The following is a 13,688-nucleotide window of genomic DNA, read 5'->3' as shown; positions in this document are numbered from 1 at the left end:
TTATAACGTATGTCGCGGGAGCCGCAAAAATCCGCATTATAAGCGGTACCGCACTATAACCAAAACACGCGCGAATTCAACCCCATCGCCACCTATCTCTCAAGTCAACCCATATTTATCATCACTCAAACGCACAGCACTTAAAAACGAAGGCACGGTCTGTATTTCGTATTATTTTTAACATCAGCCGCTGCTGCAGGGCAAAAGCGCAGTCTCACAAACGGCGAGCGCGGCTTTAACTTCCGTTGTGTTTGTTTTGAAAGACCATGGCTGCGTTTTTAGCGTCTATGAACAGATGCCGCAAGACGTGATAAGAACGCCAGCGGGATTTTTTTTTTGCCCCACCTTGTGTTCACGATGCTGAAGGCGGCTGCTTATCAGCGCAACGTACTGGTGGTGGAAATCTTCGGCTTCGCGCGGCCCGAATGTTCGGAAAGGGAAAGAGCGGTGGCTTATCTGCAACAACGTTCTAAAGTGTTCTAAAGCGTGAACCGCGTGGTAGATTTGGTATCGCGAAAACGTGCAGTGCACGCCAGCGCGGATACAACTGGCGTGGTGTGGGCGGCGCGGTAAGAGGCGGCAACATGGCGTCGGCACTGGCCGTGAAGCGGTGCAGGCAGTTCCAGTAAGTTCCAGCGACCGCTTCTAACCGCTCACTGAAATGCCGCACGGGGCGCAAGAGAAGATGCTCATGCAAGAAAAGAGCTAATAATGTGGGCGAAAAGTGGAATATAAACTGCCATCCACGCTGCTTGTGAAAGCGCCCATCAAAAAATAACGCGGTGGTAAGCCTAAACATCTCTGGCGCGGCTTGCCGGCTCGGAGCGCTTCGAATCTCCCGCCATTAGGTACGCGTCTCCACATTGGTGCAAGTCGTCAGGCTCCTCCCACTGCCACGCGAAGAAGCCACCGCGAGCGCGGAATCGTCGATACGAGCACGAGAAAAAAAAAAAAAAAAACTGACGCGCAACGCCGATGTGCACGATTCGTGCGCGAAAACGGGCCATGCGGTTCACGATTAATAAAATCAACTTGCCGCGCGCGGTGGGGAGTCTGTCGCTATCTTCCGAGGTGTATCAAGCAAGGTCAGTTGTGGTTATCAGGTACGCGCGAACTAAAGGGTGCCTATTTTTTTTTTCTTTGGGTGTCTACGTTAGAGGAGGGCAAGGGGTGCATGCTGCGTCAGATGGCCGATTTCATCCTTTCTTTTTTCTTTTGCTACCCTAAAACGATGCCTCAGCTGCGCCGGTCGATCAGCAGACCCGCCGAAAAACCGCACTATAAACGGTATTGTGCTTCGGCCAACCGCATCTTAAGCGGTATGCTTATGCATTGAGTTCTATGGGAGGCAAACCGGTGGTCGCAAAAACCCGCGTTATATCCGGTCCCGCACTATAAGCGGTTACGTTATAAATGGTCTACACTGTATATCGAAGGCCGCCGAAGAGAACGCCGCGAGCCGCCCCCCTCTCCGGGAGAGAGCGCGCAGCTTTCGTCGCGTTCCGCGGCCGAGTTGAGAGGGAACGATTATGCGCGATTTCTCATCGCGCGTAGTTTCGTTAATTGTGAACGGATTTTCATAATTCTTGCGGGAGGAGATTTCTGGGACAATAGACTTTATCCCAAAACACATTACTAGTAGTGGATGGTAAGTGTTGCAGGGTCCCTTTAAAGGAGAAAAAAGGAAACGACATAGGGGGTATTTTCGTGATTACTAATGGTTAGATTTCGGTCGGTTGAATTCCCATTATTTGGTTTTTGCTCAGAACGCACGGAATATGCGTTCTGTGCATTCCAAACAACACGTACGAGATTTCCAGAAATAAAACCGGAAAACGTGTTGTGTTTTGGAACCATGCGTGACTACAAAAAAGAATACTGCTGTGCAATGAATTCACTTATGCATCACCCCGGGCATAGTCTACGTCGAAAATTCAAAGGCACCAGTAACTACCCTAATGGCACCAGCAACTACTTCTACCTTTCTCCTGCATTGGTGTGGGGTAACTTTTTATTATTAAACGTCGCACACAGGCTGCGAAGGCCGAGTTTTCATCGTCTGTGCCCGCCCGCGCCAGGGAAAGCGACCTTAGGCTAAGCGCGCCGCGGTGCCCCTTTTCAACCACGCCCCCTTTTCAACTTCGCTCTCTCCGGGTGATTGGGACGGCCGGAGCAACGGCGCGCCGCCGGTAGCCGATCGTGGAGGCCACGCACCAGGCGAAGCAGTTCTCTTCGCCGATTTCTACCTTGGTTTTGGTTGTGGGAGTGGCTGGGTTTACATTTAGTCGTTTGATCTGTTGCGGGAAGTTTCGCGACTCGAAAGACGGGAGTTCATCAAAAAAACGTGGTGCCCACGAATTCGCCGTGTTTCGGCCTTGAGTGTGGGGCGCAGTGCACAATTGAATTGAAATTTCGGACTCATTGCGGTGTCATAAAACTGAGGTATTGCTGCCTTTCACAGCGAGCTTGCGAACGTCAAGAATGGGACTATAGACACCGCAGAAGTGGTGGCGCAGGCTACATCGCCACGCAGGCGACATCGCCTCGATCTCTCTCGGGCCTTTGACCGGCTTCCCCATCCTGGGTTGTTAGCGAGTGCTGAGCTCAAAGGGCTGCGTGGGCCCTTGCTTCGCTGGCTCGGTTCTTTTCTCACTGGCCGTCCCCAGCGAGTTATCTACCGAGGCGCTTCCTCAACAGCTGTTCCTGTTCTTTCCGGCGTCCCACAGGGCAGCGTCCTTGACCCTACCTTGTTCACCATTTTCATTGACAGCATTACAGATAACTTAGCATCCACTCCTATCCTGTATGCTGACGACATCTCCCTGCTCCAACCCCTCCGCTCTCCTGCCGATTACGTCAGTCTTCAGGCTGACCTTGACGGTTGTCTGTACTGGACACAGCTGCACCATCTCCCCATCAATGCAGATAAATGCTCAACAGTTACCTTCACTAGTTCAAGTCGCCCACCGTTTTCTCTCCAACCACCTCCTCTAAAGCTTGGGCAACATATAATAAGCTGAGCCAACACGGCAGTTGTGCTTGGAGTCGAGCTTGACTCTCGGCTGAACTTTTCCATACACACCAATCGCACTTTGTCCAAGTCTCGCCGCCTGCTGGGTTTCGTGACACGCGTGACCAATGGAATGCCAGCGAGTGCATTTCGAAGTTTGTACACAGTGCTCGTTCTACCTACTCTTGAATACTGCGCTGCCGTATGGTTGCTCCAGTCCAAGGCACTTCAAACAAATCTCGCCAGCGTCCAACGTCGCGTGGCGTACACCACTGCAGCCAGGATCGAACCCGTGTCATGGGGCTCAGTGGCATAACATCTTAGCCACTGAGCCGTCGCGGCGGGTTTAAAGATACAATGCAAGGCGTTAGGAACGTTAAGTGATAGCAAGAGTCGAATAGACAATGGATTTTTTACATCTCGACATTTTTATATTTGCAAATTGCCATGTTTTAAACTATGCATGACACTTGTGGCAGGCGCTCTAGAAGCAAGTTTTTTTTTCATTTGCGCATTGTGAAGCAATAAGAGCCAACCAATAAATATTTGACATTTTACAAAAGCTTTTTTGGCTTTTTTTTTTCTTTGTTTTTGCGTGCGAATTGAAAGTGATTTGCAAAATATGGGAAAATCAGGTCATTTACAGGTCTGTGTTTAAAGGATGTACGACATTGTAAGTCATATCTGGGCACTGTAAATAATTCTCTTTGTAATAGGTACTGTCAAATGTGTAATGAGTATATATTTACATTTTACTTGTTTGATAGTGGTTAGTACAGTGGAACACCGCTGATACGTCCCCTGGATTCATGATGACCCGCTTTTTACGACGAATCATCGCGGTCCTGGCAAACTCCCCATAGAAACAATGCATTAAAAACCCTGATGATGTGATGCTCGGGAGCGCGCGGTCCGCTTCATACGATGGATTCTGGCCCGGATAAACCGCGTTTTTCCCATATTTCGCACTGCTTTGCCACCTCGTCTCCACCGTTTGAGGCTGCTTGACGTGCAAAGGTCTGTAGGCGGGCCAGACCACTTGCTGAACAGACGCAAGCAAGCAGTCGGGTACTCGTGAGTGGGAGTTATCCTGCGATGGCCACACGCGGTAACAGTACGCCAACTCGCCAACTGCGAGAAGTCGAAGTTCAGGTGGCAGGCGGGCCGTGAATTTGAAGCTTCCATCGAGATGCCGACGAACACGAAAACACATACGACGCAACCCCACGGCGATGAACGAACAGCCGCTTTACCCGCCTGCTCGATCCAAGTTTCTTCCTTCCATGACGCTCTCTGTCTCAAATCACGCTCCTCTACAGCAAGGGTGGAGACGCGTGCCTGTTGGCACCGCCATTTTGGGTCACTCGCTGGCCGCCGCAGCAAGTCACTGTAGCAACCATGCTATAATTTTCACCGCAACACGGTTTACTCGCGAAGTTTGAATCATCTTATCTATTTCGCGTTGCTTGATCTTGTGGGAAAAGAAAACAGCTATGTATTGGCCACTTTGACCCAACATCGGCGAATGTCGTTTTTTTTTTTCAACTCCGCCTTGTACTATCGTTCGTTTTGCATGGCCTTGGCAGTTTCACACTCGCCTTTTCTCCTCTCAATATCCTCAACCATTACCATGTCGGCCTTATCTCGCGCGCGCAAGGCGCAGGGCCGGCGGGTTAGCTGGATGCCATGAAAGGGAGGGGGGGCACAACATAGGGTTTGCTTTTTTTAAAACTTGGTATTTCAGCTAGAGGTTCGCAAATCATGCGAGAACACATTAAATATAGTAGTTTAAATAAGTTCTTAGACCACCTGTCGCGTGAGACCGTCTGCTAGGCCGGAATTTACCGGCACCCCGATCATACGGCGCTTTCTGGCGGTCCCTTGAAAGTCGTATTATCGGGGTTCCACTGTATATTCATTGGAGCTGTGCCCTTTTGTGCTCTTTTTGTAGTGTTTGACATCTTATTGGGCGTACATGAGACACAAGGTGACTGGGCTGACTCCATGGCCAAGGTGATACCAAAAAGGACGGGTCTTCGGAGGAAACAAATCCTTTCTAGTAAGTCCGTCATTGCACAGCTTTTTACTAACCAACACGTCATTATTCATCTCGTATTATGCTGCAAATGGACTCAATTTTGTGCACTCAGTGTTTTGGGCATTGAGTGAAAGCTGAAATTTTGGAGGTTTTAACCAGTACTAAGCTTAGTGAGGTGAGTCAGGTGAAGTGAGGGTTAGTGAAGTCGGGGTTAGTGAAATTTGCGGTGCTACAGCGAGCTGACATTGCTGGGTAGCTCGCGTAGGAGAGCAAAAGCACTCATGAAAACCACCAAGAGGATTCTGCCGAACAGGAGTCCGTCCCGCTGGCATGTCACCATATGTGACTTTGTTCAAGGGGAGCTGAGGAATGGTTGCCCTGTGTGTGGGAAAATTTCGAGTAATGCAGCAGCCACCTACGGCTGATGCATAAATAGATTTGGCCGCACGTGCTAGTGAGGTGAATGGGGCCCATAGGATTGTCACACGTTCTACTATTGCTGCCACCGTTCTTATAGAGCTTCTCTTTTGAACTCGTAGCCTTTTATTTTAGCCTTTGCTATAATGATGAGTGCACGCATGTCACAGTTTGCAATATCTTGCTGAGGGACATGCGAACAGTGGTGAGAAGGGAGCTGTTTGATGTTACAGTTTTATTAGTAGCAGGGTGTGACACATTCCAGAACATGAATAATTTTTGGGAAACTATTAGTGTGTAAGAGGCAAAGAAAAAAACCAAAATAAATGTACCTTGAAAATGTGCGTAGTTGGTTATGTTAATCAAATACGAATGTAAACTTGAATGGCCAAAAAGATTTAAAGGGACACTGAAGTGACTTTGTCAAGCTCCTGTTTTTGCTTGCACTGCATAGACTGGCTCAAATAAACACACTTTTCATCGTTTATCTGGTCGATAAGGCAGTATTTGTTTGATAAATCCCGATAGAAGAAAAACTATCGTGCGCGGTTTGCGGCGGCCGCACCAACTAAAGCAGTGACGTCCATACAAGGTGCTACGAGATTGGACGATGTCCAAGATTAGAATTCAAACCAGTTTTGGTTTCAATTCTGTGGAACAACATGCTTGGTATCCGACATTATCGTTGGCTGGGCATTCTCGATATCTCAGTAATTGCATATCTGCCAACTCTTCTGAATTTTTCGTAAAATGTACGAATTTCAACCCGTCTTACGATTTTACGAATCTTGTGTGAAATTTTTCCGGATTTTTGAAAACAAAAAGGGAGGGATAATCTATTAAAGGGGTCGTGAAGAGATAATGCATTTGTGTTTGCTTAATTTTGTCTGCTTGAACAGCCTTTTAAGAACATAAATCCCAAATATTTTCACAATTCATTGCTTCTGGAATTTAGGAGGCGCCGTTGAAATTCTCGTTTTGAGGCGCATCGCAAGCGACCATGCGCGCGCCGTCGGTCAGCAGCGCAACTAGAATTACGTCGCGTCAAGTACATTCGAGAGTTCAACGCCATTCAATGTTCTTTGTGTATAATGTTCTGCAAAGCTGCAAACCCGATATTTTAAAAATAATGCATCCTTTATTCGTTGCCAAAAAACAGTTTTCTATCCACGTAAGCGGTGTCGTGACCGCTTTAGTTGTCTGGCAACCATTGCAGCAGAACTCAGACCTACTGGGTGTTTGTACAGTTTGTAGCCAGTTTCCCTGCTGAATGTCTCATTCTTTTGGCGAATTCCCTTCGGAATCTTACCTTTTTTGTATGAAATGGCCCACAAACCGCTCAAGAAAAAAAAAAAAAAAAAAAGTGCCCCATGTGCGATTCGATTGTGCGGCCTCCGGGCCAGCCCAATGTTACGGCCAGCCTAGTCGGACACTTTATCCACTACACTATCGACGTGAGAAGCGTGCGCGGGGAAAAACTGCTGCATAAAAGCCTCTTCGAATTTGTAACCCAGAAGTCTGTCGTGTTTTCACAAATTCTGGTCAACCCAGAGCTTTAACCGCCAACTTACTGTTGAGTGCTTCTGCAGTGAGCCAAAGCGGAGCGTATACAATCAACGAAACAGCGTTAACAGCACTGTTGCAGGAAAGCAATCATCGAACTGCGTGATGTTGGGACTCGGCGACTCGGCACTGTATCGCTGCTTCTCGCTAGTTATTTTTGGGCTTGATGAGTGAATGATGGATGGGTTTTAAGTTCCGACTACTCGAAGTTCCTTCGATAAACATGTTTACGTAATAAATTCTCATTTTAAGCGTTCAGTCATTTATCGTCCTGTCAGAAGTTTCACGTTCGCGCAACTCGCATTACAGGCTATGTGAGACAGACGTCGGCAAACTTGTGCAGGAATATCGGCTAGCCAAACGACAGTTTAGACTCGTGCAAAACAGCGCAAACAGTTTACGAATGCCCAGTTTAAAATAAACGTGGTTACTTCTGCCTGCACTACTCACTGGCGTTGTTGACTGAAAGTTCGACCATGTTGATCAGTCGTATCAGAGATCAGACATCTCCCGTTCAGTTGCTGGGCGAGTTTCATCATGGCGCCGATGTTGTAGCTTTATCTGACCCTTTGCAAGCCTGCTCTATGCCGACATATTGTGCAGACAACGGAGAACTATGATTGGCTTCTTACTGACTTACTGAAACATCACTTCATGAGTTAAGGAGGAAAGCCTCGGTGAAACTGTAACTGCGTTTGCTTACCTATTTGCCGATATCGGGCAACGAAATGGGTATGCATTGTTTTTTCGTCAAGGTTCCACTGTTATAAGCGCACACACAACACAGTTTTTTTTTAAATCTCTTCACGACCCCTTTAAAACGGCACTGTGGTACCTTGCGCCGCCACTAGAGGGAAATGCATGGTGTTGTTATCATTATCAGCATAAGCTGCGACTTCTGTCGTCTTCTCAAGTTGGGCTACACATCCTTAACTAGAGCTGGCTACCACCTCGGCAAGCTGGCTTATAGCATGTTGTTTGCGGTCCAGTTAGGACTGCCATGTTCACGTCACTCTTTGTATCACTGCGCCGTTTGATGCAGTACGACCTGTGGCACAACCACGGTAGTTGCTTTGCAGTGGCCCAACGTGGCGGCTCAGTGGCTAAGGTTTTGTGGTGCTGAGCTCAAAGATGCGGGTTCGATTCCCAGCCGCAGTGACCGCTTTTCCCGATGGAGGCAAAAAGCGAAAACGCCGTGTGTTCGAGATTTCGGCGCACGTTAAAGATCCCCAAGTGGTCAAAATTAATTTGGAGCCCTCCACTATGGTGCGCCTTATCGCCTGCATAGCGTCGCCGCGCTAAACCTCACTATCAATCAATAAATCATCAGCCTCGCAGTGCAATGGCGGGCTCGAAGCCACGACATTACTACCAAGTGTTTTTGAAGTTGTACGCGTCAGAAGTTGCTCCTCCTGCCCAGTGGAGTAGTTGCTCATAACTGTTGAAGGCTGACGGTTTTTCATGTATGGTTGTGAAAATGTGACAATGCTTGTCACAGAACGTTAATCCTTTTAAACTTAAAAATTAAAGTGTGGTGCCCTCCCCCCGGTCTGCAGTTTTTACGAATTTTTAAGTCACCATGTTGACCGGTATGGTAATCTGCATACCACGCTTCTGCCATGTTCTCGGCTGTAAAATGCATCAGATTAGCCTACCAGCATGGCTTGGAATCTTAACAGTCACTAGCCGAGGCATACGCCGTGAATGAACGCCCTCCGCGTCACCACAGACGCTCAAATGCGATGCGCATTTTCCCCCACCTTAGGAGCTTGCCTGGCTCGTGCCTGTATTGTGCCTGTATTGTAAGAGGCGTGTTCGCACCAGGCCAAGGGTCGGCTGATTCGGGACTGTGCTCGTAAGCAGTCGGTACTTATGGCAACACCATGCCAATGAGAACTAACCAGCGCATTGGTGTAGTCTGCACACGTTCTGCAAACTCGCTTGTGGAGCAATGAATATTACAGCCCAAAAATGGTGAATTCAGTATAGAAAACACTGCCCAACTACAAACAAATCAACTTTAAAAAAAAAAAAATGCTCCATCACGGATTCGAACTTGTGAATTGCAAAACAATCCACCTAGTGCTCCAGACCACTAAGCCATAATTATGTCAGCGTAGCAGGGGGGGGGGGGTAGGTAATATACAGTATGTAATGTATCGCCAGTTTACATTTTTATTTAGTTTTGTCAACCCAAGCAGCTTAGATGCCTATTTATTGGATAGCGCTCGTGTAGTAAGCGTCCCCCAAATTTCCACAAATATCTCATCTCTAGCGACTGCATTCATTAAGCGTAAAAGCATTCACAGATGTGTACTCATGCTTCTGACCGCTTTGCTAGTTCACCCAGCACAAAAAGGGCTTCCTACACCGTGGTTTTTATGCTGTATGATAAAACCTTCGGCTGATTTTAATTCCTTAGTACCTATATTAACTTCGCTGACTCTTCTCCGGCTTCAGTTGGCCTTAGATTTTTCTACTAGCATACCAGTCAGCGAAGTGTCGCATGTGTGCTTGTGTGGAGTGACTTTGACGTAGAGCTTGATACAGTCTACAAACTAAAGGCACATTCTTCCAGGCACAAATGTGTCGTGGCTTAGTTTAAAGTGAGCGAACGAATTGCGACAACCCACCAGCGGCTGGCTGACTGAACGCTTGGCCGACTGATTCTCTCGGAGGTTCGGTGAGCCATGCAGTAGCACAGTCAAGCCAAGCCATCTTGTTTGGACGTCATATGAAACGGCATAGGAAATTGGTACGCAGGACGCAGAGAGGAGGACAGCGTTTCCGAATCGATTTTTCTACTGAACAAAGTCGCGTAAACACAGCGAGAGTGGACAAAACATGGCCTGGAGACTTCAGACTTCAATTTGTGCTATATTCGGAAACAAGCTAAGAATGGCAATAGCTCATCTACGGTATCACTCCGCCTAAGTGACGTACTTAGACGTCAACGGGTGCACACTTTTATTAAGTTCAAAAAATCACTGAAACGGCTCGTGGTATGTTCAAAATATTCCCATTAACGCATTACTTGTGCTGCACGAAGTAACATCCGGCTGCGGTGATGAGGTACAGCGGCAACTTCTGTTGCAGTTCTTAACTTGTACCCAAGTATAGTAATCCCGCAGTGTTTACAAATCACTCCAGTTTCCCTTTAAGGTTACAGATGCAAGCGTGAGAAAACAAACAGGAAATTTATAAGTTAAGCTTTGGGTTCACAAAAGGCATAGATGTTCGCATTGTGCTGCCGACCAATCATTGTGTTTAAATGTAGACACCGCCTCGATGAATCATCTAACCAGACAATGCTGTTGCACAAGCTGTGGCACATCAATTGAACTGCAGTAACAGAAACCGTGAATGTCCTCTTGATGCTGGCTGGTATATGTCCTGTGCACTCGCAGAACAACAACAAAAAACAAGGCTCAACGTTCTAGCTACGTTGTGCAGGGCAGAAAGCGAGGCATGGTGGTGCACATCTAGGACCATAATGGCACATGTGCTTCTCAGGAATAGCTGTGACGTCAGTTTTGCGACTCTGGCAAAATATTTTTGAAATTTGCGAAAATTATGTTGGCGGGAGTTGGTGAGGGTTAAATTGAAATAAAGCTGAAACCCGTGCAAAACTTGCCCTTCTGCCTGAACTAGAATGAAATGCGCAGCGTTTGTCATGGTAGAGCTTTAGCTAGAGTATAGTATCTAAAAAGCCATGGATATGCTTTATACTTGATAACAACTTTCATTCTGAAGTATCTAGAACTGAATAAGAAGGATGATAGCTTTACCTTCCACGCCACTGATGAAGCAGCCGATAGAGCAATTCTGTGGTGAAGTGTTGTTCGCATGGAAACAGAGAATGAGCTTACCTTTCTTGCGCATTGTGTACTCACGATTGGAGAGTCTCCCTCAAAGCTGAAAAGACGCGATCAGTCAAGAATCATGGCCTGAAATTAGTAAGGTAAGAAGTACGAAATTATGCTTAGTATGAAAATGAGGACGGTAATGTTGCCAGGCTTGCTTAATTTTTTTTTTTTCTAAATTTTGGGTGTTTTACGCACTGATGCTACACCTGTACTACGAGACATGCCGTAATGGAGGCTTTGGATTACAGTAGCCGACCGATTTTTCGGGCCTGGAGGCGACCAGAAAACAGTCCGAATAAAAGAGCAGTCCGAAAAATCTGTGAGTTATTACTCCTATGTGACAACTGGCAGTTCCTCGGGAAAGTCTGGAATATCCAGCAAGTCCAAATTTTTGTAGCCCGAAAGAACGATCGGCTACTGTAATTTTGACCACCTGTGGATCTTTGATGCGTGCCGCAATCTCGATGGATGGGCGTTTTTGTTTTTCCCCTCCATCAGAAACATGGCCGCCGCAGCCAGGATTTAACCCGCGTCCTTGAGCTCAGCAGCATGCCTTAGCCACTGAGCACCTGTGGCAGATTGTTTTTTAACAATTGATAGTGTGAGGCTTAAAAAAAGGAGAGAAAAAAGTTTGCGTGGCTAGCTTAGCAATTAAAAAAATCTGCTTAAAAAACGAGAAACAAAGGATTGCATGCCGTACTCTTTCATTTTGTAGTCAGTGAGGCCTAAAACATTTGCCTTTCTTTTTTTATTTCAGGCTAAAATCGTTGCACGGAAAATGAAGACTTGTAGGCAGAGCATTTTTTGGTGCATCTTTGAGGAAAATTTTTTCAGTGCCCAACAAAAATTTCCCAAATTGGTGGCATCTTATCCGGCATACATGCCAATCTTAATTACAGGAAAACCCACAAAAAACTGTCTGTTCAATAATAAAGACGCAATGTGTGTGTTTCTGTGCACTGTGGTGTTCTGGTGATCAATGGTAGTATTGTAGCTTATAGCTTCTGCTGTACCATTTCACAAGATAGGTACAAGTGCTGGCGGAAACTTTTTTGAAAGCACTGTGTCCACTGTGTGCTCTGGCGCCGCGTACATGAATTTGAGGACCATCTAGTTGGATTCCTTTCCGTTTGTGGCTTTGTTGTACTGCGGATTACATAGAGGTATTTTTTTTTTTTTTGTTCTTGTAGTTGTGCTAACATTTTAGGGCTGAGCTGCGTTTAGGAGTATGGGCACTGGTCGGCGACTTTGGCTAGTTTCGGTTTCCGAAATTGTGGCGATCCTAGCGGCACGGTGCTGCGGCGTGGCCCTTCCCTTTCCCTCAGTGTTTCTTTCTTTCCACACCGTCAACGCTTCCGCGCCTCCTCACGCATGCGCAACAGCTCACCGGCGCCAATATTTTTTTTTCTTTTTCGCGCACGGCGGGCCAGTTCGGTACGTGCGTGAGCGAGCCGGCGTGCGAAGGGTTGCGCGGGTTGCCTAAACGCTTCTACGGGCGGAAAGTTTCGCTGCATTATAAAATACATTCGAATGTATTCTGAATATGGGGCAGCGGAGGAAGGAGTGTTACCACTCCTGCGCAGGTCTGTGGTGCAGCAACACATGGCGGTACAGTTCGACCAAGTTTCTCGCCTTCTCCAAGGACGACAGGTAAGCAAATTAGCTTTGTACAAGTTATAGTGAATTTCTTAAAAGACGACTGATTGCACTCTTCTTTTTTCAAAATAATTCGCGCATGTAACGTGAAGTTAATGAGACATGTCACTCGTCTTGGAGTGGAAACTAATGTGCAAATATATCCCAGCTGTGCAGGTACGCAAAGTTTTAGTAGAAGGAAACGCGTCTTTGGCACGCACACACTTGCTCGCAAGATCAATTTGTGGTGGCATTGCCGTTTTTTGATGATTGCCTTAGTAACTGCTGGAACGTCGATTCAGTATACTTATCAAGGTATTTTTTGTTGTTTCGTGCAGCAGGTATGAGTCTAGGTTTGGGCCCCAAGTCGAGGACGGTTTGCGACTTCATTGGACGTTTCCTCCGGTGACTCTCCTCAATCCATCCAATGTCATCACGACGCACCTGCTCACAAAGAGGGCAAGCTCAACTGTACGCGCTTCTTGCCTTTCATGGCGTACATACTACCACATCGATTGATGGCGTGGAGGTGCTGCGCCCTAAGCATTTTTTCCTCCCCCGTCTTGCTCCAAAACGTATATTTGCGGCGAAACTACTGCCAAGAGTTGCTTCAGAGCTCCGAAAAATCTGACGTAACTCCGCGGTGTTCAATGCAAGTCGATTTTCACATGAAGCAGTGGAAGGCCAAACCGAAATACATGCGTTGTCTGCAGCCGCCATTGCAAGCGTTTCGCTAATTAAAAAATAAATAAAACCAAGTAGCATTGCTGGCTTTGCTGTTCAATCTAAACTGCGCGCCCGCGCCTTGCCATCTTATCGCGAATGGGTTTGGTGTTCCATAGTTCTGAAGTTATAGAATGGTCATGCCGTATCGGACAGGATGAGATAAGAGGCGCTGCCCAGACACGAGTTAGAGGGTAGCTTGTAACAACCTGGCCGATATCTGCGGCTTAAAATACAGGAAAGCTTCTTTTTTTTCTGGGTGTCTTCTCCCCCCCCCCCTCCCCCGCCTTCCCTCCCACCCCCGGTAAGCAGACTGTTAATTCACGCGCCATTAAAAGAAAAGACGGGTGCGTTCGATTTGTGTTCTGTGTTCTACGAAGTGCACATGGTTGGACATTGTTTTTGTACGTAGATATAATCCAGCAAAGAGTGTCTG

The 13,688-nt window shown here is 47.1% G+C and overlaps 1 protein-coding gene across 4 annotated transcripts in view; it reads left to right on the top strand.

Annotated features, from left to right (window-relative positions):
* LOC144137679 (tRNA methyltransferase 10 homolog B-like) overlaps nt 1-11,853 on the top strand; it is a 50,607-nt gene extending 38,754 nt beyond the window's left edge. For all 4 annotated transcript variants that reach the window (XM_077669621.1, XM_077669623.1, XM_077669620.1 and 1 more), the window contains 2 exons: nt 4,962-5,069; nt 11,652-11,853. In XM_077669621.1, coding sequence (XP_077525747.1) covers nt 4,962-5,069; nt 11,652-11,656 — 113 coding nt within the window. In that variant the 3' untranslated portion in view covers nt 11,657-11,853. The remainder of the gene's footprint in view (nt 1-4,961; nt 5,070-11,651) is intronic.
* Nucleotides 11,854-13,688: the final 1,835 nt, after the last annotated feature.

The sequence above is a fragment of the Haemaphysalis longicornis genome, unplaced genomic scaffold (assembly GCF_048455015.1).
Source record: "Haemaphysalis longicornis isolate Haplotype H1 unplaced genomic scaffold, Haemaphysalis longicornis Haplotype H1 scaffold_438, whole genome shotgun sequence".
NCBI classification, from domain to species: Eukaryota; Metazoa; Arthropoda; class Arachnida; order Ixodida; family Ixodidae; genus Haemaphysalis; species Haemaphysalis longicornis.
This window is presented reverse-complemented; position numbering and strand designations above follow the sequence as displayed.